Source organism: Pelobates fuscus, chromosome 5 (genome assembly GCF_036172605.1).
Source record: "Pelobates fuscus isolate aPelFus1 chromosome 5, aPelFus1.pri, whole genome shotgun sequence".
NCBI lineage: Eukaryota > Metazoa > Chordata > Amphibia > Anura > Pelobatidae > Pelobates > Pelobates fuscus.
The window spans coordinates 96,737,110-96,762,236 of record NC_086321.1 but is presented as its reverse complement, the minus strand read 5'-3'; the positions used below and the strand labels follow the sequence as shown (position 1 = coordinate 96,762,236).

At 40.2% G+C, this 25,127-nt stretch overlaps 1 protein-coding gene across 3 annotated transcripts in view; it reads right to left on the bottom strand.

The window, feature by feature from the left end:
• MAST4 (microtubule associated serine/threonine kinase family member 4) overlaps nucleotides 1–25,127 on the bottom strand; it is a 503,913-nt gene that overhangs the window by 190,598 nt on the left and 288,188 nt on the right. Inside the window, exons 1-2 of one of the 3 annotated variants that reach the window (XM_063454084.1) lie at nucleotides 19,710–19,921; nucleotides 12,042–12,122 (exon numbers count right to left, since the gene is read on the bottom strand). The exons of the other annotated variants lie outside the window; for them this stretch is intronic. Of the exons in view, the coding sequence (XP_063310154.1) occupies nucleotides 12,042–12,122; nucleotides 19,710–19,756 (128 nt within the window). The 5' untranslated portion in view covers nucleotides 19,757–19,921. Of the gene's footprint in view, nucleotides 1–12,041; nucleotides 12,123–19,709; nucleotides 19,922–25,127 lie in introns of those variants that run through there. 3 annotated transcript variants of the gene reach the window in all.

Here is a 25,127-nt window from a genome sequence, read left to right as displayed (position 1 = left end):
TTAGGATTACTGCAATTGTATTCTGAAATTAAATGGACATTTACATAGAGTTTGAGCTTATTTATGAAACTCAAGCTACATACAACGGAGTATTGCACATTATAAACTGTTTCTCCAATTTACATATAAAATAAATGCTTCATGAGAGAAAGGGTATGTGAAAGTTAATAATTCAGGAAGAATAGAGCAGTATACATATATAATGAAACCTATATCTAAGATAAATAAAAACACTTATCTTAAAAATAAGCCATGTTTTTTCAAACTACAGTTCAATGAATAGTTACAGTAAAAACGATGGTTCGGAGAATGACATGGGCAGTTAAGGGAATGATATAGCTGTCAGGGACAATAAATGAGAAATAGGTATATTGGGCAGATAGTCGTGAGAGTAAAGTAAGGAAGAAAAAGATGGAAGTCTAGAACATGCAACCGATGGGTACAGTGGAATTAAATTAGAAAGATGGCAGAAAAAAAAATACACCCTATTCCATGTTCTGATATTGGCAGTGTAAATGGATAATTCACTAAAGTGAAAAAGAATTAAAAATTTAGGACAAAACATAATGTAAAAAAAAAAAAATCCACAGGCCTCTGGGTGCCACTACTGGCCTCTGATATTTATCAGCCAGTTTTTATCGCTGGCCAGCAGTGGCACCCAGAAGCCTATTATACAGAGCCTGACATGGCTCTGCCTTTGTGAGTGCTATTCATTCCATTAAGTAGTCACTTATTTGTTAAAACGACTTACACTATGTGCATTTGTATTGCTTTTATCACAGATTCCTGCTCTTATTAATCTTAATATTACTATCTGGAGATCCTGCATTCCATTTTAGAGAAGTATTATTTGTGTATCCATGTGGTGGTGTGTGTATCAGTTGTTTGTAACTTGTATTTCTCATTATATTTATGTATTTTTGAGGTGTTCGAGACACACCTAATTTACAAACACTTGCCTGAGGTGGCTCCTTGAAGTGCCAATACACCAATTACTTGCACTTGTTTGTTGCACTTCTGTTTTCAGTAGGACTATTTTGGCCTTAAATTATGAATTCACTTTGGTGAGAATGTATGTCCAATGCAGTGGCAGAACTACCAGGTTCATGAAAGTTGGGAGTGAGACAGAGCCCTGAGTGTTCTTTATGTCACAGTAGAACCAGGCAGGGCCAAATGCCCACTGGGAATCCAGGAGATAACCCGGTGAGGAGTTCTTGTCTGGGGCTGATGGAAGCAGTGCAGGAGAGACTGTGAGGGAGAAAACTGCTCATTGCTCCCTCGCAATTTGCACAGAATGTGAAAGGCTGACGGGATTTGTGACATATCCAGTGAGCAGCAATTGCTAATGAACAATACGAAACCTTTTTTTCCATCCAAATGTGACTCAATGAAGTATAGAGTTGGCAAAATTATTTTTCAATGGCTGATATTTCCAGTATAACCCATGGGCCCGGGTATTGGAGCAGGCTACCGCTCACTTCATGGGAGTCCAGACGTACAACTCTCACAGGAGTCAATTGGATCACTGCAACTCAGCTGTTGCCCAGTTGTCCTCAGCAATCCCCTGTGCCTGAGCACTAATTGATGTATACTTTGAAGCAGTCATGGGGAAAGATGTGCTGGACTACCAGAGAGGCACACACAATCACACTCAGCCAGCCCTCACACAGTCACACTCTGCTAACTGCAAACACACACAATTACACTCAGGCAACCTTTGCATAATCACACACAGTTCGTAAACACATCCCACTCAGGTGTACAGCTTAGGGAAGAGCAAGGAATGGCAATCTAGGGGGAAAAGGGGTTCTTCTTTGGTTCTTCCACGTGAGCTCTGTGGTTCTGAGTTATGTCCCTGGTCAAATGCGAAGCAATCGAAAACAGTAACCTTAGTGCAAACACCTATCAAACTGTGTCTATTCACTGACTTTTCACTGAATTCATCGACAGTAGGGGATGAGAGGTACAAGCCCTAGCTGCATTAAACTTGGAAAGTATGATGTGGTTTTAAGCCCATTTAAACACAATGAATACTGTTACAATAGGCTATCAAATGTACTATACACAGTTAATACCCATTTCATTTTGGAGAATTTATGGGACTGAATAGATGTATTATTTAGAATCACTGACATGAAGGAGAGGCCATTATCCTGATTCAAACAGTTGTATGATTAATGACATAATGGTGATTCAGAGATTTAGAGTGCACTTAGATGTCCACTTTAAATGGCTCTGTTCCAAGTCAATTAACAAACATAGTCTGCTTAAAGGAATTGCAGGTTGATCCGATCGTTGTCTTAAAGGTAATAGAGTGACTTTAAAAAAAATGAAGTCCAGGTTTAATTTTTGTTTGTTTGAACACAAAATCATATTTTTAATCTCTCGTACTAATTGCATACCAGGATTGTCCCAATAACAAGGGATTTGCCCAGCTCTTTTTGTTCTTTCATAGTCTGTAATTATAGTGGATATGTACTTACCATACACAATTGTGAAAAAAAAATCATGGTGTACCAACACAAAACTAAAAATAATAAACAAAGTTATTTTTTTACGCATTAAACGGCTAAAATTAAGACAGTGAAAATAAATGTGCACTTCTACCTAACTGAGTGCCTTTCACCAACACAAAACTTGATATTTTCCAAGTGTCATTGCCTACACAGTCATACAAGAAATGCTATCAACCAATCCTTTTTAACAAGATGTATGTTGTGCTATGGATAAAGGTAAGTGGGAGAGGAAAGGAGCTTAAGAGACATTGTCAAAAACCAGAAATGCCACACACACACAAAAAATATATCGTTTTTTTTTTTTTTTTTTAACTATGATGTTATCTACTTGTATAATATAGATGGATATTTTATTTTTATGTTGTTCAAATTAAATTCAGCTGTTTTAAACCTCATTACACTCACATTTTACAGAGCAGTTCCATGCTGTAGTTGAAGCAGCTTATAGTTTAATATCCATTCTGGAATACATGACTTATGTTCATGCAATAAAAGAAGGTTCATTCCTAAACCCTTGATTTTAATATCTAACTATGCAGGTGAAACTGCCACACAATATATATTGCTTAGACCCAATAAAGTTACAATTTAAGAAAAAAAGAAAAAACTAAACCTGACACTTTTTTGCTTAGACCTAATGAAGTTACTATTTAGAAAAACAAATAGTACTAGTATTTTTTATTAGCCATAGCCATGCAATTGTGGTCATGTGATCAATGACACCATTTTGGCACCAAAATTAAGTGTTTTAAAGCCTATATAAACCCAGTTATGTCCGTTTACCACTTGAAAAAGCCCTAAGGGGAGAGACGCGTTGTGGCTTTTATGCTGTTAAAATAAAGTATTTCTCCCCAAACTGACATTTTTATTTAATAATCTCCCGCTGAGGGTGCCATGCCAGATGATACGCGGTCTTCAAAGACAATTATCAAACTATATATGGCAAGATAGGAGACCTAGAGTGTCATTGGAAATATTACAGAGAGATTGGAAAGAAGGGGGAATCTCTTTCCCAGATATACAGAAACTATATATGAACAATATGGTAGCACACTTAATTAAGTGCGATAATTTTACAATGTCAAGACCAAACTGGTTAGATATCGAAAAATCAGACCTCTGTAATATTGAACCCCTATTTCTCTGGTGGTGCGACAGTGAATTTGTAAAAAAATATAAGGTCTAGCAACCCGATGAATAATACAATGATTTATATTGTTAAGCACCTGAAAAAAAAATATGGAACAAAACATATATCAAGAAACGCCCCATTAACATGTTTAAAACTTTACATAAAGGATATAAATATTCAAGAATGGGAAAAATGTGGAATTGTAAGAATTGCGGAACTTCTAAATGATAACAAAATATTGTCATTTCCAACGTTACAGTCTAAATATAACCTCGCTTCGAAGGAAATATTTAATTACTTAAGAATAAAATCTTTTACTATGGGAAAAGTCCTTTCGGAAACTTCTCCAATGGACCAGTTCGTAACATCCCATTATAAAAAAAAATTGCATCTAGATTTAATCAATTTCTAAGAAGCCAAAGGCAAATAGATAAAGCGCCAGCAATGAATAAATGGGAGCAAGAATTCCATTTTTCATCCTCGGCTGAGGATTGGTTTTCGGGCCTACATGCAGTAAAAAGATATATACATGGGGTGAATATACAGGAAGTGTACTTTAAAATTGTATACCGTTGGTACTTGGTACCTACTCGTCTTCACAGATTTCAACCCACACTCCTACCAGATTGTTGGAGATGCGGAGATGTTTTTGTTTCATTTGGATCTGCCAAAAAGGAATATAAAACTAAAAATTCTTATGATTCATATCTGTATGGCAATAAAAATAGTTATGGCCAGAAATTGGAGAAATATGGGCGCATTAAACTGGCATGATATATGTACACAGATAGAATATCAACGCAGTATGGAAGCTGGGATAGCTCTAAATAAGCTATCTAGAGAGAAATATAATGAAGTTTGGGCCCCTTGGGCTAGATATATTAACCATAAAACTCAATCCCCCCGCTTCCCTATAGATAGCCACTCCTAGGTAGCAGAGAACAGTGTGATGTATGGACAAGATGAACTGTATGTATCGTGTGACTGTATGACTGTAGATATAGCAGAAACTGGGTATATGATTATTCGTAACACGGTCCTATTGTTAAATATGCATAATATCGTATCGTAACGCAACCTATCGTACTGTGTTACAAATTTATCTTTGAAAAGTTGTATATGAATGAATTTTTAAATTGAAAATAAAGATTTATATATATAAAAAAAATAAAGTATTTTGGCTACCTCACTATCTGCCTTTTAGCCGTATATTATTAGGACTTATTATTTATTTTTATATTTTTACCAGACATCTGGACCCATCACCTACTGAGGACAACCAACCAAAGAAATCTTTGGTCGGGATTATACCACCCAGGCTTGATACATAGAGCGGTTAGTCTGCTCACTCTATTGTAAGTATATTTTTATTTACCTTATTGATACTTACCTATCTATATAGAGAGCACTATTGGCTGCTTTTTTGTCATTCCATATGATCTACCTCATCGTTATCCAGTTTTGATTTACTATCATTCTACTGTGTACCAAAACCAGAGGGATATCCTGCAAGTGGGGATTGTATACCAGTGCATGCTGTTTTACCTAGAGCTATAGCTCTACCATATGTGAATTATCTAAGTGCCGTTTGTCCTACCACATACTACCATATTGCTCTATTGGTTTGCCTCTGTTTTTGCTTCCTTATCATATTCTGATATTAAGCGAAGCTACCAAGAAAGTCCCATAACAGGACTAGAAGATCTACTGCCACCTCAGAGTCAGGATTTTAAGGCTCTGGTAAAGGTGAGCTTAAAATCAAATTATTTGGCAAGTGTCAGAAGCCCAATATGATCTATACTATTGTAGGTCTCTTTCTCTCTCATATTTGGAGTGCTTCTAATCTTGTTAAATGAGAGGTGTGATGCTTCCTTAAGAGCATAAACACACTACCTGCTGAGCCAGTCCCAAACAGGCTCATGAATATGTGAATTGTTACAATTATTATCCCCTTATACTCATGGATTCAGTAGCATCTGCATGATTGTTTTCTCTTTTGTGTTTTTGTATTATACTCATATACTCATACTTTATATCAGTTAGCTGCATCTGTCTTGCTTCAGTTAAAGCCTATGGAACAGCTATTGTAACTTCTTATCACCTAATTCATTAACACTACTAAGAGACTCTTTCTGATTCAGTGTCTGCTAATTACTACCGTTTACTACTTAAAGCTACAGTGCCTGTAATTGTGAACTTCAGTTATCGTTTACTACTTAAAGCTACAGTGCCTATAATTGTGAACTTCAGTTATCGTTTACTACTTAAAGCTACAGTGCCTGTAATTGTGAACTTCAGTTATCGTTTACTACTTAAAGCTACAGTGCCTATAATTGTGGACTTCAGTTATCGTTTACTAATTAAAGCTACAGTACCTGTAAATTGGAATTAAAGTCAATACCTTTTACTTTTTATAATAAATATTCAAACTATAAGAAATCTGCAGTTGTGTTCCTTCATAACAAATGTTTAGACGTGACAATTAACAACTTGAAGGAAACAAATATGCCCTAGGCCCATTGTATATAGGAGTGACCTATCTCCTCTTTAAGCTTATTGCACGTAGACCTTATGTGTCTCATTATCCAAGGGTTGGGTTCCATGTGCCTATGTCCAGTATGGCAGGCTATGACCCCCTTGTTCTCTTTGCTTTCACAATAGATTTCACTGTTGCTCAGCTTATTAATATGATTTTTATATGCTTGAAATTTCCAGCTTCTCAATGCATGTAAGAGATGGGTTTAGATGGGTTTAGATGTGGCTGCAAAGTCTATTAGGTCAGACATGAGACCAGGATCACAACTGCTAGTTTTATATTTAGGCCCAATTTGGGGAAGCAGTGTGATTGGATCAGGCTACCACATGTCAGCAGACTGCTTGTTTTTCTGAGACTAACAGCATGCAGATTTACAGCTTCAGGCTTGAATAAAAAAAGATTTTTACTATATTTATGGAGACATGAGGGGGCCCAGGGGGGCTAGATGGTGGTGTTAACACTATAGGGTCAGGAATACATGTTTGTGTTCCTGAACCTATAGTGATCCTTTAAATTCAGTGATTTCAGAAAGGTTAAACGACCACTATAGTGCCAGGAAAATATACTTGCCAGTCTTGCCATTGGCATATCAGATAATAAACTTAATACATAGTGATGTCCCGAACGGTTCGCTGGCGAATAGTTCCTGGCGAACATAGCTTGCTCGCGTTCGCCACGGATGACGAACATATGCGATGTTCGGTCTGCCCCCTATTCATCATCATTAAGTAAACTTTGACCCTGTACCTCACAGTCAGCATACACATTCCAGCCAATCGTTTCTGATTACGCTTTATCTCTGTCTGACGTTTAGTCTGGCCATTCTAAGTCCAGGTAATAAGTTATATCCTAAACTCTGCGTGTTGGGGTATTACATCATGACATTATGATAGGACCATGGGCCCTGCCGGTTTAGGACAGCAAATAGCCTCCTATGAGGCAAGATTTTAAGAACAGGATCACCGTATGGACCAGATTGCCCAGGCCCATCAGACACTTTTGTCCAGAAATGCTTATTTGGCCCCTGAGACACTGGTATGCGTACCATCTCAACCCATACCTCCCATTCCAGAGGCATCTATCCTGACTAGAGATGTCCCGAACAGTTCGCTGGCGAATAGTTCCTGGCGAACATAGCTTTTTCCCGTTCACCACGGATGGTGAACATATGCGATGTTCGGTCCGCCCCCTATCCATCATCATTAAGTAAACTTTGACCCTGTACCTCACAGTCAGCAGACACATTCCAGCCAATCAGCAGCAGACCCTCCCTCCTAGACCCTCCCACCTCCTGGACAGCTTCCATTTTAGATTCATTCGTAAGCTGCATTCTTTTTTTTGTATTATTTTTTATTTTATTTTTTTAGACAGAAGTGTGTTATATTTAAGCATGCTAGGCTAAACGTGTGTATATCATGGCTAGTTGCACTGAGGGTATGAGTATATAGCAATACATTGTTGTGGAAGATGGCTGTCATGTTTAGGGTGTAGCTTGCACGTTATCAACTGTGTATTTATATCAGAAGCTCCACCAGTAGTTATAAATCAAGTGTGAGTCGCCCCATGAGATGAAACTATTGAATAACATAATACATGAACGGTTAAGGTAAAGGCATGTAAGGAACTATGACAATAAACTCTTTAGGAGGTGAAATAATGACATGTTTAAACGCTTGCTACTTAGTTAATGTGCAGAGAACAGTTCATGTGATCAAAGGCATGGTGTGGAGGATCTGCTATAGTGGGACATGCTTGGCAGGCTGCTGTTTACTGCTTGTGCTCATCCGATCCCTTCTGGGTGCCAGGTGCAGACCCTGGGAGTCCCTGATACCTGGAACAACAAAGGCAAGTCTCTGGCTGAGTGCCGGATTCGTGGCTTGAGGTGGTGGAAGCTTGTTTTGTCGGGTGGTCGGATGTGTCCCGGTGGTGCTTCACGTCCGGTGCGGGATTGGGGTGGCTTAAGGTGGAGGCGAGTGCTTGACGTGGGGCAGGTTCTGCATTTCGGTTTGTGCCTCCGGTCCCGTCTTCAACGCCTTTTGCGTTGGTGGATTTTAATGGGGACTGCTTCGCTTAGCTGTGGTGGAGCTTGTTCCTGCTTGTTATTTGCTTCCAAAATCGATTAAAGAGTCTGTCCAGCTTAGACTCAATATCCTGCCATGCTTTGCTGGTACCAGGAGGACACGCGGCTGCCACGAGGACACGCGGCAGGACAGCAGAGCAGAGACCAGCACTGCGAGGGAGAAGAGATGAGTAAAAGTATATTTTACCCTTCTTAAGGCTACGGTATTCCTTTAAATGCCTTGTGTCGACTGCTTAGAACACTATGTATACAGATACGTTCCTGGCCTCCTCATCATATTAATAGCTCACTTTGATTTAGGTTTTTTACTTCTTTTAAAAATAGTATAGAAATATATAGCAAGAAGATGACACTTTTAATCTTTTTAAAAAATATTAAAGACGGGGCAGAGCCTGACCGCCGATCGGATCAGACGCATCTCGTCTGAGCTCCTGCACCAGAACCAGAATATCGGTGCTAACAGCGAACCGTAGCAGCTACAGCCCTAATCTTCAAATACCCACCAGCTGACGGTGAACACGGGGGTACCCCCAAGTTTCCATACGGCTTCAAAGTAACCCGATTGAGGTCTGTGACCTAGGAAGGCTTGAGCTGGGGTGAGACGGCCGCTCCCCCATTTCTCTGACCGGCGCTCTGCTCCGCTCCCCCCCCCCCCCCGACCGGCGGGGGTCATCCCGGTCCCCATGGCAAACCGCTGAGATGTACAGCTGTGCTCTGACCCCCACCCTGCGGAGAATCGCGGCCCAGACGATGTACCCCAAGATGGCTGCCAACCGTCTGCCTTGTGCACAAAGTGGTGCGGACGCTGGGCAACACTGCAGAGCTGAGGCAAACAGCGCCTGGAACAAGCTCCCTGCACACCAGGCGGCATTTAAAGCATCAACCACTGAAAATAAGTGGTTGGAAAGGAGGCGGGGGATGAGCGGGACCCCCAGGGCGCTCTTCCCACTAGAACTCTGCAACCCCACACGACGGGCCCATCTAGGCCGAAGGCCACCAGGGATGTACTCCCAGAGCACCAGCCACCGCCGCTGCAGATCCGACGCCACAGGCGGCGATTGACCACCAGAATCCACAGCCGGCCCCTGCGGGGGAAGACCTTGGCCTCCCACGTGAGTGTCCGGGTACAAGGCCAAAAGGTGCAGGTCTTCAAGAAAGCCCGGGGCTATGGGGAGGAACTGCCTGAAAACTGCCTCCGGTCCTCACACCACCCCCTGAGCCTGATACCGAGCCGGGGCATAGGTTGAGCCAGGACTTTAAGGCACACGAGCACAGACAGCCAAAGAAACAGACCGCAAACTGGACTACCTACCTACAAGTGGCAGGCTTGCCTGTGCTCCAACCCTAAGCATGGCTATACTCAAATAGAACTTTGACACCAGTTTCGAATGTTCGCCGAAGATGAGCATTGAACTAGCGGCGTACCAACAAGTAACCTGTCTGTTGCCAGAGTACCCATGACACAATGCAGACGCACACATAAGACACACACCGAGCATAAATACATACATACCAGCCCAGCGGATCACACGCACACACCGCACTCAATGCCAAGCCTGTACAGGGGACATCAGGCCAGACCCACACCAGCGTAGGGAGGGGAGGCGGAGGCCGTGGCTCCTAGGGCCTGCCGCTTTGCTGTGCGATTTATGTGCACACCTGATACGCATACACACAAAGCTAGCCTGAGATAGAGTACAGCATGTACCAGCCTACTCACACACCCGAGTACACCCAGCATAATATATTACATATCGACACACCAGGTACCTAGCTTAATTATTGATTATCGTGTGCAACCGCAGCTCAGTGGCTGACCCGTTTAGGAGTTTCCCACGCTTAAAGATTCTGTTGCCTGCTTAGCAAATACTAGCCATATAATACAAGCCTGATTACCATGCATTAAAAGTTTGTTCACTTTATTGTTTCTCAACATGGAATCTACGTATCATACCGCAAGCTTAAGATTACCTAACTGTGTAATTTGCATGTTTAGCCTAGCATGTTTACTGCAAACTACCGATGTCGCACAACCTGTGATTTTCATGTTATACATATACAAAAAATGTGCTTCTTAAACTGCCACACTTTGCAATGCTATATAAATGCCTGTAGCTGTTGTTGTGGCTCTGCACGCTTGTTGTAACCTGACGCACAAATAAAATAAAGAATTTAAAAAAAATAAAATATTAAAGAATACATTTAACACTAAATACACCAAATAAGTTCAATACAACATGTATTCATTTCTGCTAATAAAGGAAACCATTCCAAAGAGAGAAGTGATTTTTAAGCTTCAAAATAATTTAAATACATCTTAGATCATCAAGGTTTTCAACATTTTTAAACCACAGAAGCTAATTGCCTATAACATTTTTTTTTTTTTTTTTTATCATTATTAAATGAATTTTTGAAACAGAGAAGCGTTTAGGGAAAAAGTACTTAAAGGTGAAATGTCACTTACCAGGATGTTTATTATTAGTTGTACTTATTCTCTATATTTGAAAAGTATAAGGTGTGAAAAATACAATGAAATACAGAAATCTGCATTTATTCTGAAACTGGATGTCTCAATTTTAGCGCCTTGCCAGCCATTGGTATAAACTCTGTCCTTTGCACTTGGCAGTCAGCAGAGAGGAAACAATGTTTCTATTTCTCCTCTTCATGTGCAATATTTTCCCTGGATTAGAATACTTTCTAAATCTTGAAGCCAAATTCAAAAGAAATTGGAGAATTTCATGCTAAAAAAACCCCACACAAGTTAGAGGTGATTTCCAATGTTTTATGCAGTGGTGTGAATTTCAGACAAGTATCCATTCCTATTTAATAAAATCTAATAGGTTATTCTGGTTTCAAAAACAAACATATGCTATACAATTTTACTGCCAACACACATATCTCATACATTAATTTCTGTCATTTGCATTCCTACAGTTTAATTTTAGCCTAAAATAATAGGTGCAGAATATCTTTCATTTTTGGTAAATACCTAGAACAGGCCTAAGCAATCTTCGGTACTCGAGATGTTGTGGACTATATCCCCCAAAATGCTCTTACACCCATATTGCTGGCAAAGTATCATGAGAGGTGTAGTCCAAAATATCTGGATGGCCGAAGGTTGCCTGTGCCTGATCAAGAACAATGGGTCCTATCCCATTTCTCGAAGCACTAAATCCATGGTTTGTCATTGTCCCACTTAAACAGAACTGGAAAATGTCTAAACTCTGGACGGATGATGAACCTTGAGGACTGGACTGGGATCCACTTCTCTAGCATCAGTTGTTGTTTTAATACCATATGGTAATGAGGGAGTTGTTCTATGTATGCTTGTAAGCTCTGTGAAGGTAGGTTTCTTACCATTTACTATACCATAAAACTATCTATTGGTGTTCAGAAATGTCAACACTTTATATCGGCTGTTTACGATCCATTGATCATTATTGTATTCTTCGACAAATTTAATATAACGTTATAAAACGGTTTTGTTAATTGTTGGGTTGGTTTTTTTTTCCATTTGGTTTGTAATTTTACAGAAATTATGTTCACACATCTATGGATGATACAACATCTAGTACTTTATATGCAAGTTGTACTGCTTGTATCAAAACTGACATGCAGCACACATGAAGACCACCTTCACATTTATTCCAATAGCTACAGGCTATTATTTTAGAATTCAATGGCGATTGAGTCACATTATTTAGCATTATCTTTCAATTATGCCACACACAAGGTGGGTTGTCTATAAACACACAGAAATAAAGGAAATTTCCTTACCTCCAAAAATGGAAAGCATACAATGGGCTACATGGACTGCAAGGGCTTGTTGGAGTAGGACTCAAGCTTCTTGGAGTGAGACTGCAAAGTTAAAATGTCACTGGCAGTGAGCATGGGGTCATAGAAGCAGGTGAAATTATATAATCAAATGGCATGGGGATTAAGGCAGGACTTTAAAAGTGGGGAACTTTACAACGGTTTCCAGACTTGCAATTATCAAGCTAAATGTCCATTTTAAGGATTTTACTTTCAACATGTATGGAAATTACTATGTGCAAACATGGTTTAACAAACGACAACAACAAAGAACACGGACAAAACACGAACACCAAGCTACGTTGTTTTCCAATTTTGGTTAAGAGCCTTTGTCATCAATCTCAGTCTCAGTGTTTCTTTAAACAACACTCTGGGACCACTAGCAACCTAAGATTTAGGGACTATACACGTACATTTGTTTTATCTAAAACTGCTTCTATTTATGTATTGTATACAAATTAATTTTAATATCATGATGCAGTCATTTTAAAGAAATGGATTTAAAAAAAGGTTTTATTTTGAATGTTATAACTAATTTTGGCAAACACTTTTGTAAAAAAAAAAAACAGGGTCTATAGACAGGCATTGGAGGAAAATAAAGTATTTGATCAAGTCATGGATCAGAAAAAAGTTTATGTAAAAGCTTTACTATTTTTTTTTAATCGAACAGAACATAAATTGAAGAATTGCTAGCGCTGTAAACTAGTTGCCTATATGTCATAGCAAATTCTAAAATTAGGTCACAACCCAACAGCAAATTAAAAAGTAAAGAGTAAATCAATGAATCCCATTATTCTTCTTGTGCCACACATGCACACTTATCACATCATGGGAGGGGAAAGAATGATGGAATGTGCATGCACACACACTATTATGGAAGGAGAGGTCACACATCTTGGAAAGAGGTTAGCCTTGTGTTCCTGGTGGAAGTTAGTGTGTATAATACCTAGCTCCACCATATCACTCTCTAAAGTAAATGCCCTAATAATGCTTACTGGGGGACTGAGAATAAAGCAGAACGGTCACCAACCCAAATATAAAAGTTTCTCATTGAACAAAAATATTGATTGGATGGAGCGGTTTTAGAGATCTGTATAAAGTTGTGATTTAACTTTATTAACTTATGTTTGAGTAAATAATTACTTTTTAGTTTGGACTGTCCTTTCCTCTTTTAAGCATCCAGTAATGAGCAAGAAAAACTTAAAGGGTTATACCAAGCATTATAACCACTACAGCCCACTCTAGTGGTTATGATGCTAGTAGTACTCTGGCACCCATTTCCAATAATGGGGCAAACAGTTTTGCATCGTTCTGCAGGATGAATGGTCTTCAGTAAGGCAAGCTTTGATGTGCATCTGGCTTCTGCAAAGCCAGATACTGATAATGATGGCCATTCATTGGTTTAGAAATTCAGCTGACCGCTCTCAGCCAATGTTTGCAATTCTAAACATAGAAATATGCACAGAATTGACTGACATTAGTCAGCTCAGAACTCTAGTTCCAGGCTGATAACAACCGCAGTGATGTTGCCATAGGTAGAGTTACACCTCCCGTAGCAGAGAGTTTAATCTCAATCTATGGATAGTTTCATGGCAAAACGCTGCACATATATAGATTGAAATTGCTGAAGTGGTCATGGTGCTTGGAGTAACTCTTTAATAGCCCCACCCCTCTACTTTAGATGGCCTTTGGAGGTGACCACAGGAAAGTATAAATTTGAGGAGGATTTGGATAGTAATGTCACTTTAATTATAATTCTTAAATGATTTAGAGCAGATATATGATATGCATTGTGATTATATACATTAAAACACCATCACTTTAATGGTTTCGTTTTGACACTATTTTCTTTTTAATTGTGCCTTTTATTACATTTATGCATTATATATATATATTCACAATGCTCTTACAGTAGATTATTAAACACACTTTAGTTTATTTAGCACTAGCACTATTTAATTTGTCTCCCACGTTGGAAATAGTGTACCGATATTGGGGTACTGTGGCATAGTGGTATGCTTAACACAATGTGGCCATATCGTGGAACTGAATCTCCATATTCGTTTTCTGAGATGATTTTAAGTAGCCGTATCAAGTTTAAAACTGTGTTTTGTGTGTGCACTGTTCCTTAATCGGTATTTTAAGCAAAATCTGTGACAGGTAACAGTGTAAAGTTCCAGAGCATTCAAGATGGAAATCTCTGTGCATCAGGGCCGGCGCGTCCATAATGCGGCACAGGCGGCCGCCTTAGGGCGCACCGGCTCTGGGGGCGCAAAATTCCAGTGCCTGGCAGGAGGGAAGTGCTCCCTCCTGCCTGGTCACCTCCTGGATCCCCGGAGCGGCGCTGAAGTGGATTAGGAGGCGGCGAGGGAGCTCTGATCTCACTGACCGGCTCTCTCGCGCGCCTTTTGCTGATGCAGCGGTAGCCGGAATATGACATCATATTCCGGCTCCCGCGGCATCAGAAAACAGCCTGCGAGGGAGCCGGTCAGAGAGATCAGAGCTCCCTCGCCGCCTCCTAATTCAGTTCAGCCACATGCCTCCCAGCAGGCCCCACTGGACCACCAATGAGAGACCCACGCCAGCTCTCCAGGTAGGGAGGCTGGGTGGGACATTTAAATTTAATTTAGATTATTAATTACTGTGTGTGTGCATGTGAGTGTGAGTGTGTATGTCAGTGTGTATGTGTGTCTGTGAGTTTGTGTGTGTCTGTCAGTGTGTGTGTCTGTCAGTGTGTGTGTGTGTGTGAGTGTGTGTATGTCAGTGTGTGTGTGCATGTGCATGTGAGTATGTGTGTCTGTTCGAGTATGTGTCTGTGAGGTTGTGTGTGTGTGTGTGTGTGTGTGTATGTATTTTTCTGTATGCCTGTCTGTATGTATGTATCTGTATGACGGTATGCCTCTGTATGTATGTATGTATGTGTCTGTATGCCTGTATGTCTTGTACGTATGTTTCTGTATGCATGTATGTAACTGGATGTATGTTTGTCTCTGAATGTCTGTATATATGTCTCTGTATGCATGTATGTAACTGTATGCCTTTATGTCTCTGTATGTACGTATGTGTGTGTCTGTGTGTCTCTGTATGCCTGTATGTCTTTGTATGCATGTTTCTGTATGTATGCATGTTTCTGTATGTATGTATGTGTCTGTATGACGGTATGCCTCTGTATGTATGTATGTGTCTGTATGCCTGTCTATATGTATGTGTCTGTATGACGTTATGTCTCTGTATGCATGCATATATCTGTATGTGTGTATGTCTTTGTATGCCTGTGTGTATGTATGTATGTATGTGTCTGCATGCCTGTATGTCTCTGTATGTATGTTTCTTTATGCCTGTATGTCTGTATGTGCCTGAATGTCTTTGTATGTATGTTTCTGTATGCCTGTCTGTATGTATGTGTCTGTATGACGGTATGCCTCTGTATGCATGTATGTCTTTATATGCCTGCATGTCTCTGTATGCATGTATATATCTGCTTGTATGTCTCTGTATGTGTACCTGTATGACTTTGACTGTGTGGCTGAAAAATGATGCCTGTGTGCCTGTGGCTTGGGAGGAAAGACACACAGGTGAAGATGCATTTTTTTTTTTTTTAATGAGGGTTGGGGGCGCCAAAATGCATCTTCGCCTGTGTAACTAAAAATCCTAGCACCGGCCCTGCTGTGCATCCAATTTTGCACATGTGTTATCCTACGGCTTTCCATATCACCTGGACACCGATGATAACCAGATCTACACCTCCTTGTCTGATCTTTCTCTTGTGCTGTTTTGTGCCACTGAGTGCCTGAATCTTAAAAATTTCCGAAATTGAACCTCTCTCAGACGTCTCCAATGTTTTTCCTCATTCTAAGACTACATCTGTGCTTGTTTCGCTTAAGGTCAATGGAGCAATCATAACTTTTACCCTGCAGGTCCGTTGTCTTGGTGTGCTCTTCAGCTGACCATTTCTCCTTACCTCAATGTATAGATGCTTGACCAACCTCTCATTGTTTACCACCTTGATAATTGTAACCTTGTGCTTGTTGGAGTGAAAAGCGCCAAGAGTGCCCTTCCACAATCCATAATTAGAACCTCTACCAGACTCATCTACCTTACATCATTAATGATTCAGCTCAAAGTTTTCCATAACTGTGCCTACAAAGCTCTCCATAACTGTGCCTACAAAGCTCTCCATAACTGTGCCTACAAAGCTCTCCATAACTGTGCCTACAAAGCTCTCCATAACTGTGCCTACAAAGCTCTCCATAACTGTGCCTACAAAGCTCTCCATAACTGTGCCTACAAAGCTCCCCATAACTGTGCCTACAAAGCTCCCCATAACTGTGCCTACAAAGCTCCCCATAACTGTGCCTACAAAGCTCCCCATAACTGTGCCTACAAAGCTCCCCATAACTGTGCCTACAAAGCTCCCCATAACTGTGCCTACAAAGCTCCCCATAACTGTGCCTACAAAGCTCTCCATAACTGTGCCTACAAAGCTCTCCATAACTGTGCCTACAAAGCTCTCCATAACTGTGCCTACAAAGCTCTCCATAACTGTGCCTACAAAGCTCTCCATAACTGTGCCTACAAAGCTCTCCATAACTGTGCCTACAAAGCTCTCCATAACTGTGCCTACAAAGCTCTCCATAACTGTGCCTACAAAGCTCTCCATAACTGTGCCTACAAAGCTCTCCATAACTGTGCCTACAAAGCTCTCCATAACTGTGCCTACAAAGCTCTCCATAACTGTGCCTACAAAGCTCTCCATAACTGAGCCCCTGCTTACATCTCCACCCTCAGTAACAGGTATATTTCAGCCTGACTTCTTCACTTGGCCAACAACCTGTTACTGTCCAGTTCTCGTACCCGCATCTCAGACTCTTGCCTGCAGGTCTTCTGCAGGGCTGCCCCCTACTTATGGTATGCCATCCCATGGTAGAGTCGACTTTTCCAGTCTCTCCAGTCCTTTAAAAAATCCCTAAAAATGCACTTCTTTAGAGGAGCCTGTTTGAAGCATATGTGTTAGAATTATTTGTCTTATTTACCTATTGTATAGCCCTGCAGAAAATGTTGGTGATATATAAATGCTACTGCCATAGTAATTGTGTTTTAAATAGGGATGAGGAAATATTGATACTTTTTAATTTCATTAATGTCATTTTGGGAACTAGTTTGTGAATGGGGTGCCATTGATTGTCTGAGAGCATCAGCTGATCATTCTCAGCCATTCAGCGGCTTCCCTGCTTGCCGGCAATCCGCACTTCCTGACACTGAAATTTCAAAAGCCGTATGCCGCATTGGTAGGGAGGTGGGGTGAGAGCAGATATCAGCTCTGGAGGCAACATCCGGGTTAAACTGTTCGAGAATGGTTTAGCCCCTTGAGTTAAGATTTCTACCAGCACCATAAGGCCATTTAGATTAAGTTGTTATGGTACCTGAACTGTCCCTTTAATATTTTCAGTAAAAAAAAAAAAAAAAAACTAAAAGAAAACACGAAAAGCATGTGAACTCCTGGGCTAGTGAAATAGAGTTTTAAATTATCAGTATTCGTCTACTGGCATTTCAAAACCATAGAAATGATTCAGACAAACTGAAAAATAAGTTAATAAAAAGTATAGAATCCTGATATCACATATTTAGGTGGTTGTGAAGGAAAATCTGGACACATAATATTTAGGTTATATATGTCATCACACCTCCCAACATATAAATTGGACGAAGAGTCACACTTTCATTTTAGCCTTGTGAGTGTTTGGGCTGTTTTGAGAAATGTTAAGTGACTTACTTATAATTTATGCAACTAAACTGTTTTTAGAACAATATCTTATTTATAAGACTAATTCCTAAACATATTTATAGCAGTTTAAAGACACACTGTTGTTTGTGTTATTGCTGAGGAGCTCTGTTATGCAAACAGATACACCAACAATATGGATCTACTACAAAGGTGGGACATTAGGATGAAAAAGAGGAACAGAAGGATTCGGTCCAAAATATGCATATGACATATCAACTACAAGCGATGAAGATGAACACCAAACATGGAGGAACAAATAGGGGGACACGGCATGAACAGACTGCTTAAGAAACCTCGGCTCTACAACTTTGGTAATGGTCAAAAAGAGAAAGGTAGTGGGATTCCCTATGTGTCAATCTGTCCAATTAGACTTCTGAATTTATACTTTTTAAGAATTATCATGAGTGTTTTCATCAAGGAGTACACAAGTCCATCTTGGATATGCCTGACATCATTGGCAAGTTGACTGCAAACTAAATCGACAGCTATTCGGAGGTAAATGTCAAACAGACATAATGGCAGAGATTTAGGAAAAAGTTAGAATTTAGACTGGGCAAGTAAATAATTGAGCTAGATAAGCTAGTAAATAAACCCCATTGAGTTAGTTGTAGGCACTAAGTAGGTCAACTTCTGAAACCGATGAGTTTAGAGGACAGATGAGTTGGAGAAGGCAGTGTTGGGGAGATAAATTGGTCAAATAAAGGGCAGTTCTATGTAAAAACAGAGCAACAGTCAAACAAAGCATACAATCACAGATAATAAGACAAACGAGAGAAAAGAGATGACACTGGGGACAGATGGAAAAAGGAGACCTTGTTAATACCATCAAGGCCTTGTTATTGTGGAAAATAACTAGTTCACCTAGAATATATATTTTTCATATCATAAGCAAAGCCCCAGAGAACAAAATGTCCTAGATCAGTGAATTGTAGAAGGTGCATACATCAAATAATAGATACATATAAATGTCTCAATAACTTTCTTGTGGCTGTGATTTATGCTATTTCGAGCCTTGTAAAATAAAAATAACAAATCTGTGATTCTCTACTTATACGAGGGATTCCCTGTAATGAAAATGTAATAACAACAGGCAGTATATTTTACATTTAGCATGTGTGTTGACACTGAGGAACATGCAAAGGTACGCATATAAAGGACACGGGCACACAGGTGTATATTATGCACACATCTAAATACGTGATGAAGAAAACAAATACACATCTTTATTTGACAAGCAAAAAACACAATACATCGACAAATACAGCATGACAAATAAGCAGTAAAAACAAATAGATAGAGATACGTTTAACACCCAGTAAACGCGTCATTTCCTTTAAAATGTTTACCAGTCTATTATTGCTAGCGTTGATGTATTAAAAATTGATTAAGGCGAATGCATTTTCATGAACATCATCTCAATTGTGCTTTAATCTATTGTGGGGCTGTTCATTATTCAAGAGACACACAGGCCTTATGTGAAAGGCAGCACTGGGACAACAGTATGGGGGAGGGGGTCTAGAAGGTGGAGAGACAAATGCACAGACATACATTCAGACCACGGCCTACACAACATCATCCTTGACAATTAAACAGCAAGACATTGAGATCTCTGCGTTTTCATGTCTTGGGAAATGGGGAATCTCCCTGCTTGTGTTTTAGCAATATTAAGTGACCTGCAATTCACTGCATGCAAACCCAACTGCATCGAACATTAAGCATGCTCCTTGCTCACCTTAAGCTGCAGGGCTCCGGGCTGTCAGTATAAACACTGCCTAAACAGCTATTGGTTGCACAAAAGCTAATGTCATGCAGAAACCAACAAAATATTAAAGAGAGACAATACTTACTCCAAGGTCAGCCCTGGAATCCGCAGTCTTTCTCGCTGGGCTTTCATGACTGTTATATTTTAGCACAATCTATTGAGACCATGACACACATCCACTGGCAGCATCCTGGAGCTGATCGAGAGCCAAAATGAACCACTATAAAGGAATGGTCTAACAATCTCAGGGGGAAGGGGGGTATTCTGCAAGTTTGGGTCCTTCCACCTCTAGCTGTAATAAAGAGATGTCAGCTGCTCTGTTCAGGTTAACAGGATGAACGCAGCACTGATTTTTGCAAAGCAAAAACGCACACTACAGAACTGCAAATGAGGCTCTAAGCAGTGCATACTAAGCGTCTCCTATGTCTCGCACAGATCAGGATGTTCACTGGCAGGCTTCCTTTCAATAGCTACGCGAGATGAAGTCTCCTGCACAGACTGACAACAGCACACACAAAAATACCCGCAATGCACATTAAAAGGAGACGATCATTAAGCCTCAATAATCTAGACTTGTGAAGAAACACAGACACTAAAACACAGATAATCATTTTAGATCATTAAACAAAAGGTATATTGAGAACATATTAGCCAGATAAAAAATAATGTTGTGCAACCCATTTAAGGTTAGGATTACAGATGTATCAAACGTTGGTGTTTAACTCATAATAAATGTTTTCACCATATAAAAACAAACAAGAAAAATGATCCATGCGTGTACATTGATTTTTAATTTTTTATGCAAAAAAGATTAAAAGCATCACATTACAAATGACACAATGGCACATAAATTCTCAAATATAGCAAGATTTTAAAAATGCTCCTGAATTTCTAGAATAGTTACGCCACTTAGTCCAACAGAGTCTTCAAAATGTAATGTGGCTCGTTGATGTGGCTGCTGTAAAAATACCACTCTGCATTAAACACCTGTTGGCAGAGAGTCTTAAACGTTGAAACACTACTTCCTAAAGCAAGACAAAGCAATAAAAAAAAGTTATGGAGGGATGAACAGAGCATAGAATCCAGCAACCACCATAGAAATACATTGTTGCTGGTGGCAGGAGTAAGCAAAGTAGAACTATTAATCAATGTCTTCACATATTCTTCTTTCAAATCTGTAATCTTGGCCACTTAGTCTGGAGAGTTTATGGTTTAATCCCTTGAAGTGTTACTCCAACCCTTTGGAGGAGGGTGATCTTTTCTGTGTAATATGCCCTATTGGGCACTATGAATAAGGTCCCCACCTCCATTTGCCCTAAAACCTGCAAAAGAAGAAGTTTCACTTCTCTGGAATCCAGTGCTGGACAAAGCTCCCGGTGCGGACTTCCATTCCAATCACAAGTTTCTGTGACTGAACCGTTTTGACGGCTAAGAGCACTTGCGTGAGTACTGGGCTGTCAAGTGGACAAATGGTTTTGTTTTGTTATTTTAAAATATGTCTGCAAAGGAGGGAGACAATTTTCCCCTTGAGGTGCTCTACCTGAAAAGGAGGAGAAGATCATGTCTGTCGCGAGGCTGACTGTGCAACCTTATGACAGACGCAAAGTTTGCATGCAATTACCATTAGGCAGCTCAGAACAGGGTTCCAGGCTGCCCAAGTCACATGTGCTGAGAGTGCACCTAGCCCCAACATATAATTTAAAATAACTCAGTATATCCAGTGTTTCAAGAAGAAATACTGTACATGCATACTCCTGCCACCATGACCACTTCATATCACTGAAGTTGTTTTTGTGGTTGGAGTAAACCTTTAAAGATCAAGGATATTCCAATTACAATGTTTCGTTAAAGAAAACAAGTCTTAAGACACTATCATCACTACAAACTGTTACAGTGGTTATGTACAGTGAGGGGGAAAAGTATTTGATCCCCTGCTGATTTTAAACTTCTGTTCACTGACAAAGAAATGATCAGTCTATATTTTAATGGTAGGGGTATTTTAACAGTGAGAAACAGAACAAAAAAAATAAAAAATCCAGAAAAACGCATGTCAAAAAAGTTATAAATGTATGTGCATGTCAATGAGTGAAATACGTATTTGATCCCCTATCAATCAGCTAGATTTCTGGCTCCCATGATTATTTTATACAGGTAACAAGGGAGTGCTCCTAATCTCAGCTTGTTACCTGTATAAAAGACACCTATCCACAGAAGCAATCAGATTCCAAACTCTCCGCCATGGATAAGACCAAAGAGCTGTCCAAGGATGTCAGAGACAAGATTTTGTAGACCTACACAAGGCAGCTATGGGCTACAAGACCATCGCCAAGCAGCTTGGTGAGAAGGTGACAACAGTTGGTGCGATTATTCACAAATGGAAGAAACACAAAGTAACGGTCAGTCTCCCTCGGTCTGGTGCTCCATGCAAAATCTCACCTTGTGGAGTTTAAATGATCATGAGAACTGTGAGGAATTAGCCCAGAACTACACGGGAGTATCTTGTTAATGATCTCAAGGCAGCTGGGACCATAGTCACTAAGAAAACAATTGTTAACACACTACGCCATGAAGGACTGAAATCCTCCAGCTCCCGCAAGTTTCACCTGCTCAAGAAAGCACATTTGCAGGTCCGGCTGATTGAATGATTCAGTGCAGAACTGGGTGCAAGTGTTCTGGTCAGATGAGACCAAAATCAAGCTATTTGGCATCAACTCAGCCTATGACCCCAAGAACACCATGCCCACCATCAAACATGGAGGTGGAAACATTATGCTTTGGGGGTGTTTTTCTGCTAAAAGGACAGGACAACTGCACTGCATCAAAGGAACGATAGACATAGCCATGTACCGTCAAATCTTGGGTGAGAACCTCCTTCCCTCAGCCAGGGCATTAAAAATGGGTCGTGGATGGGTATTCCAGCATGACTATGACTCAAAACACACAGTCAAGGTAACAAAGGAGTGGCTCAAGAAGAAGCACACTAAGGTCCTGGAGTGGCTAAGCCAGTCTCCACACCTTAATCCCATAGAAAATCTGTGGAGGAAGCTGAAGGTTCGAGTTGCTAAACGTCAGCCTCGAAACCTTAATGACTTGGAGAGGATCTGCAAAGAGGAGTGGGACAAAATTCCTCCTGAGATGTGTGCAAACCTGGTGGCCAACTACAAGAAATGTCTGACCTCTGATTGCCAACAAGGGTTTTGCCACCAAGTACTAAGTCGAAGGGGTCAAATACTTATTTCACTCATTGACATGCAAATCAATGTATAACTTTTTTGACATGCATATTTCTGGATTTTTTTGTTGTTGTTATACTGTCTCTCATTGTTAAAATACACCTACCATTAAAATTATAGACTGATCATTTCTTGCAGGGGATCAAATACTTACCCCCCCTCACTGAAACTATCAAGCAATCCCATTGTTCTTTAATAAACTATTTTCAAGTAGTTTGATCAAAACAAATTCCTTGTGGCATCTGCAGCCTGCCCGTGCTTACTATATATATATAATGTTGAAGTTTCACTTTAGTAATAGCAATATCAATTTCATCAATATATGGATGGCGTTCATATCTCATCAAATTAAGCCTCATTTAAATCAGGTTCCATCAGGAGGCCACTATGGCCATTGGTTTTGTTAAAGAACAACTAGAAGCACCCAGACAACTTAATCTCCATGAAGTGGTTAGGGGACAGTGTCCCTGACATTTTAGTCCTGCAGTGTAAAACACTGCAATGTGTAGATACGTCAATGTTTTTATCAAAGGGCAGACAGCAGAGGGTGCTTCCGCTGTGATGACCAAGTCAGACTCTTATGTGATGTTCGATGTTCTCATTCATTACATGAGGAAGTCAGACAATCCCTAAATGCTGATCAAAGTAAACATTAGATTTAATGCTTCCCTATAAAATAATTTAATTGGATGAGTGTGGCATTTGCCACGCATGGGCTTTTTTTATCCCCAAAGATTCTCCATGAAAAGCACTGGATTAGATAAGAAGATGAAAAGGAAACTACTTGTAGAATGAGGTCTCTGGAGGCGGAGCGAGTGACTGTACGTTGTGAGCCTGAAGTATAACACCTTTCTTTTCATTTCATCTGGGGCTCTGAATCTAAATAGGGAGTAGAACAATAGAACATTAGGAATACAGCGCTGTATTCCTAATGCTACAGTGTTCCCTTAATGATGACTGGCCCTCCACAGCCATTCCCCTTTCTATGTCTAAACCTTGTGTCACTGGTGACACCCATAATTGGCATGTCTGTTTATTTAAGAGGCCCAGTTGGCCCCACACATACAGGACCATGAAGAGAGCGGTACTAAAGTGCACACTGTACAACACAAGAGCATCTAATGATGCGTTTGCTCTGCACTACCCAAGGATGGTTGTCTGGTGGCCCAGATGAGGAACACCAATGAACTAAAACGGGACAGCACAGAAAGACCTGCAGTATTGATCAGGAGCATCTTCAAGGTAGTGCAGTAGATGAAGACAGAAAAATTATACCATGCTGGTTACTCATCCTGATCCAGAATCCCATCTCAAAATGAGCACTATGCATGATTTTTCAATCCCAACAAATTAAAATAAAGATTGTATAGAGATGATATTTCAGTTATCTAGCAATATAGTATTGTGTAGTTTTGGTGTATAGATCATGCCCCTGCAGTCTCATTACTCAATTCTCTGCCATTTAGGAGTTAAATCACTTTATTTATTCAGTTTTTGCCACACCTCCCAGGGCTGAGACTCACACAGCCTCTTTACACACTTAATAAAAAGGTTTCCTTTATTGCAGTGTGTTTAATTTAGAATGTATCTCCTGCTCTATTCATAGACTGCTAGAGTCTGCAACATAGAAGGGGGAAAACTTCTAAAGCAAACATAATGTGCTGTAAAATAAAACCTTGTTTTGTGGTAGTTGTGATTTTACTCCTAAACAGCAGAACATTCAGCAGTTGGACTGCAGACAGGGTCAGATAAATGGTCCTTGCACCAACATTCACTATCTCAGATGTGTGAAATAGGCGAAATAGGCAGTGTCTACTAGGAGAACCTACTCTGACAACAAATGCACACTTTTCATATTTTGGCACATTTTGGTATACATTTTTTTTTAAGGTTATTTTTTTAATTGTAATTTGTAAGGTTGTGGAGGGGGGAATGTGAACCTAAGAATTCTGTTCCTACTGTCCCAGTGGTGTTGGCGCCGTAGAGTGTCCGAATTTAGTTCCATACACTCGACGTCTAAACACCGCGGTCTCTGTTCGTGGCTAAAGATGGCCACCGCCACGCGTTTAAACACACGAACGGCGGACGCCCAGCCGACCTCTTAGAATGTTCGTGTTATTGCGGTTTGTGGAGGTCTAAACAGGGTACTGGGGTTAACGAGCGGCACACTTCACATATGGGTGGTCTGGCATTCGGTAATTTGTTCGGTTGTCGTACAAGACAGTGTTTAGTATGCAAGGTGAATGGTATTTACCGAACAGCCAGGCGAA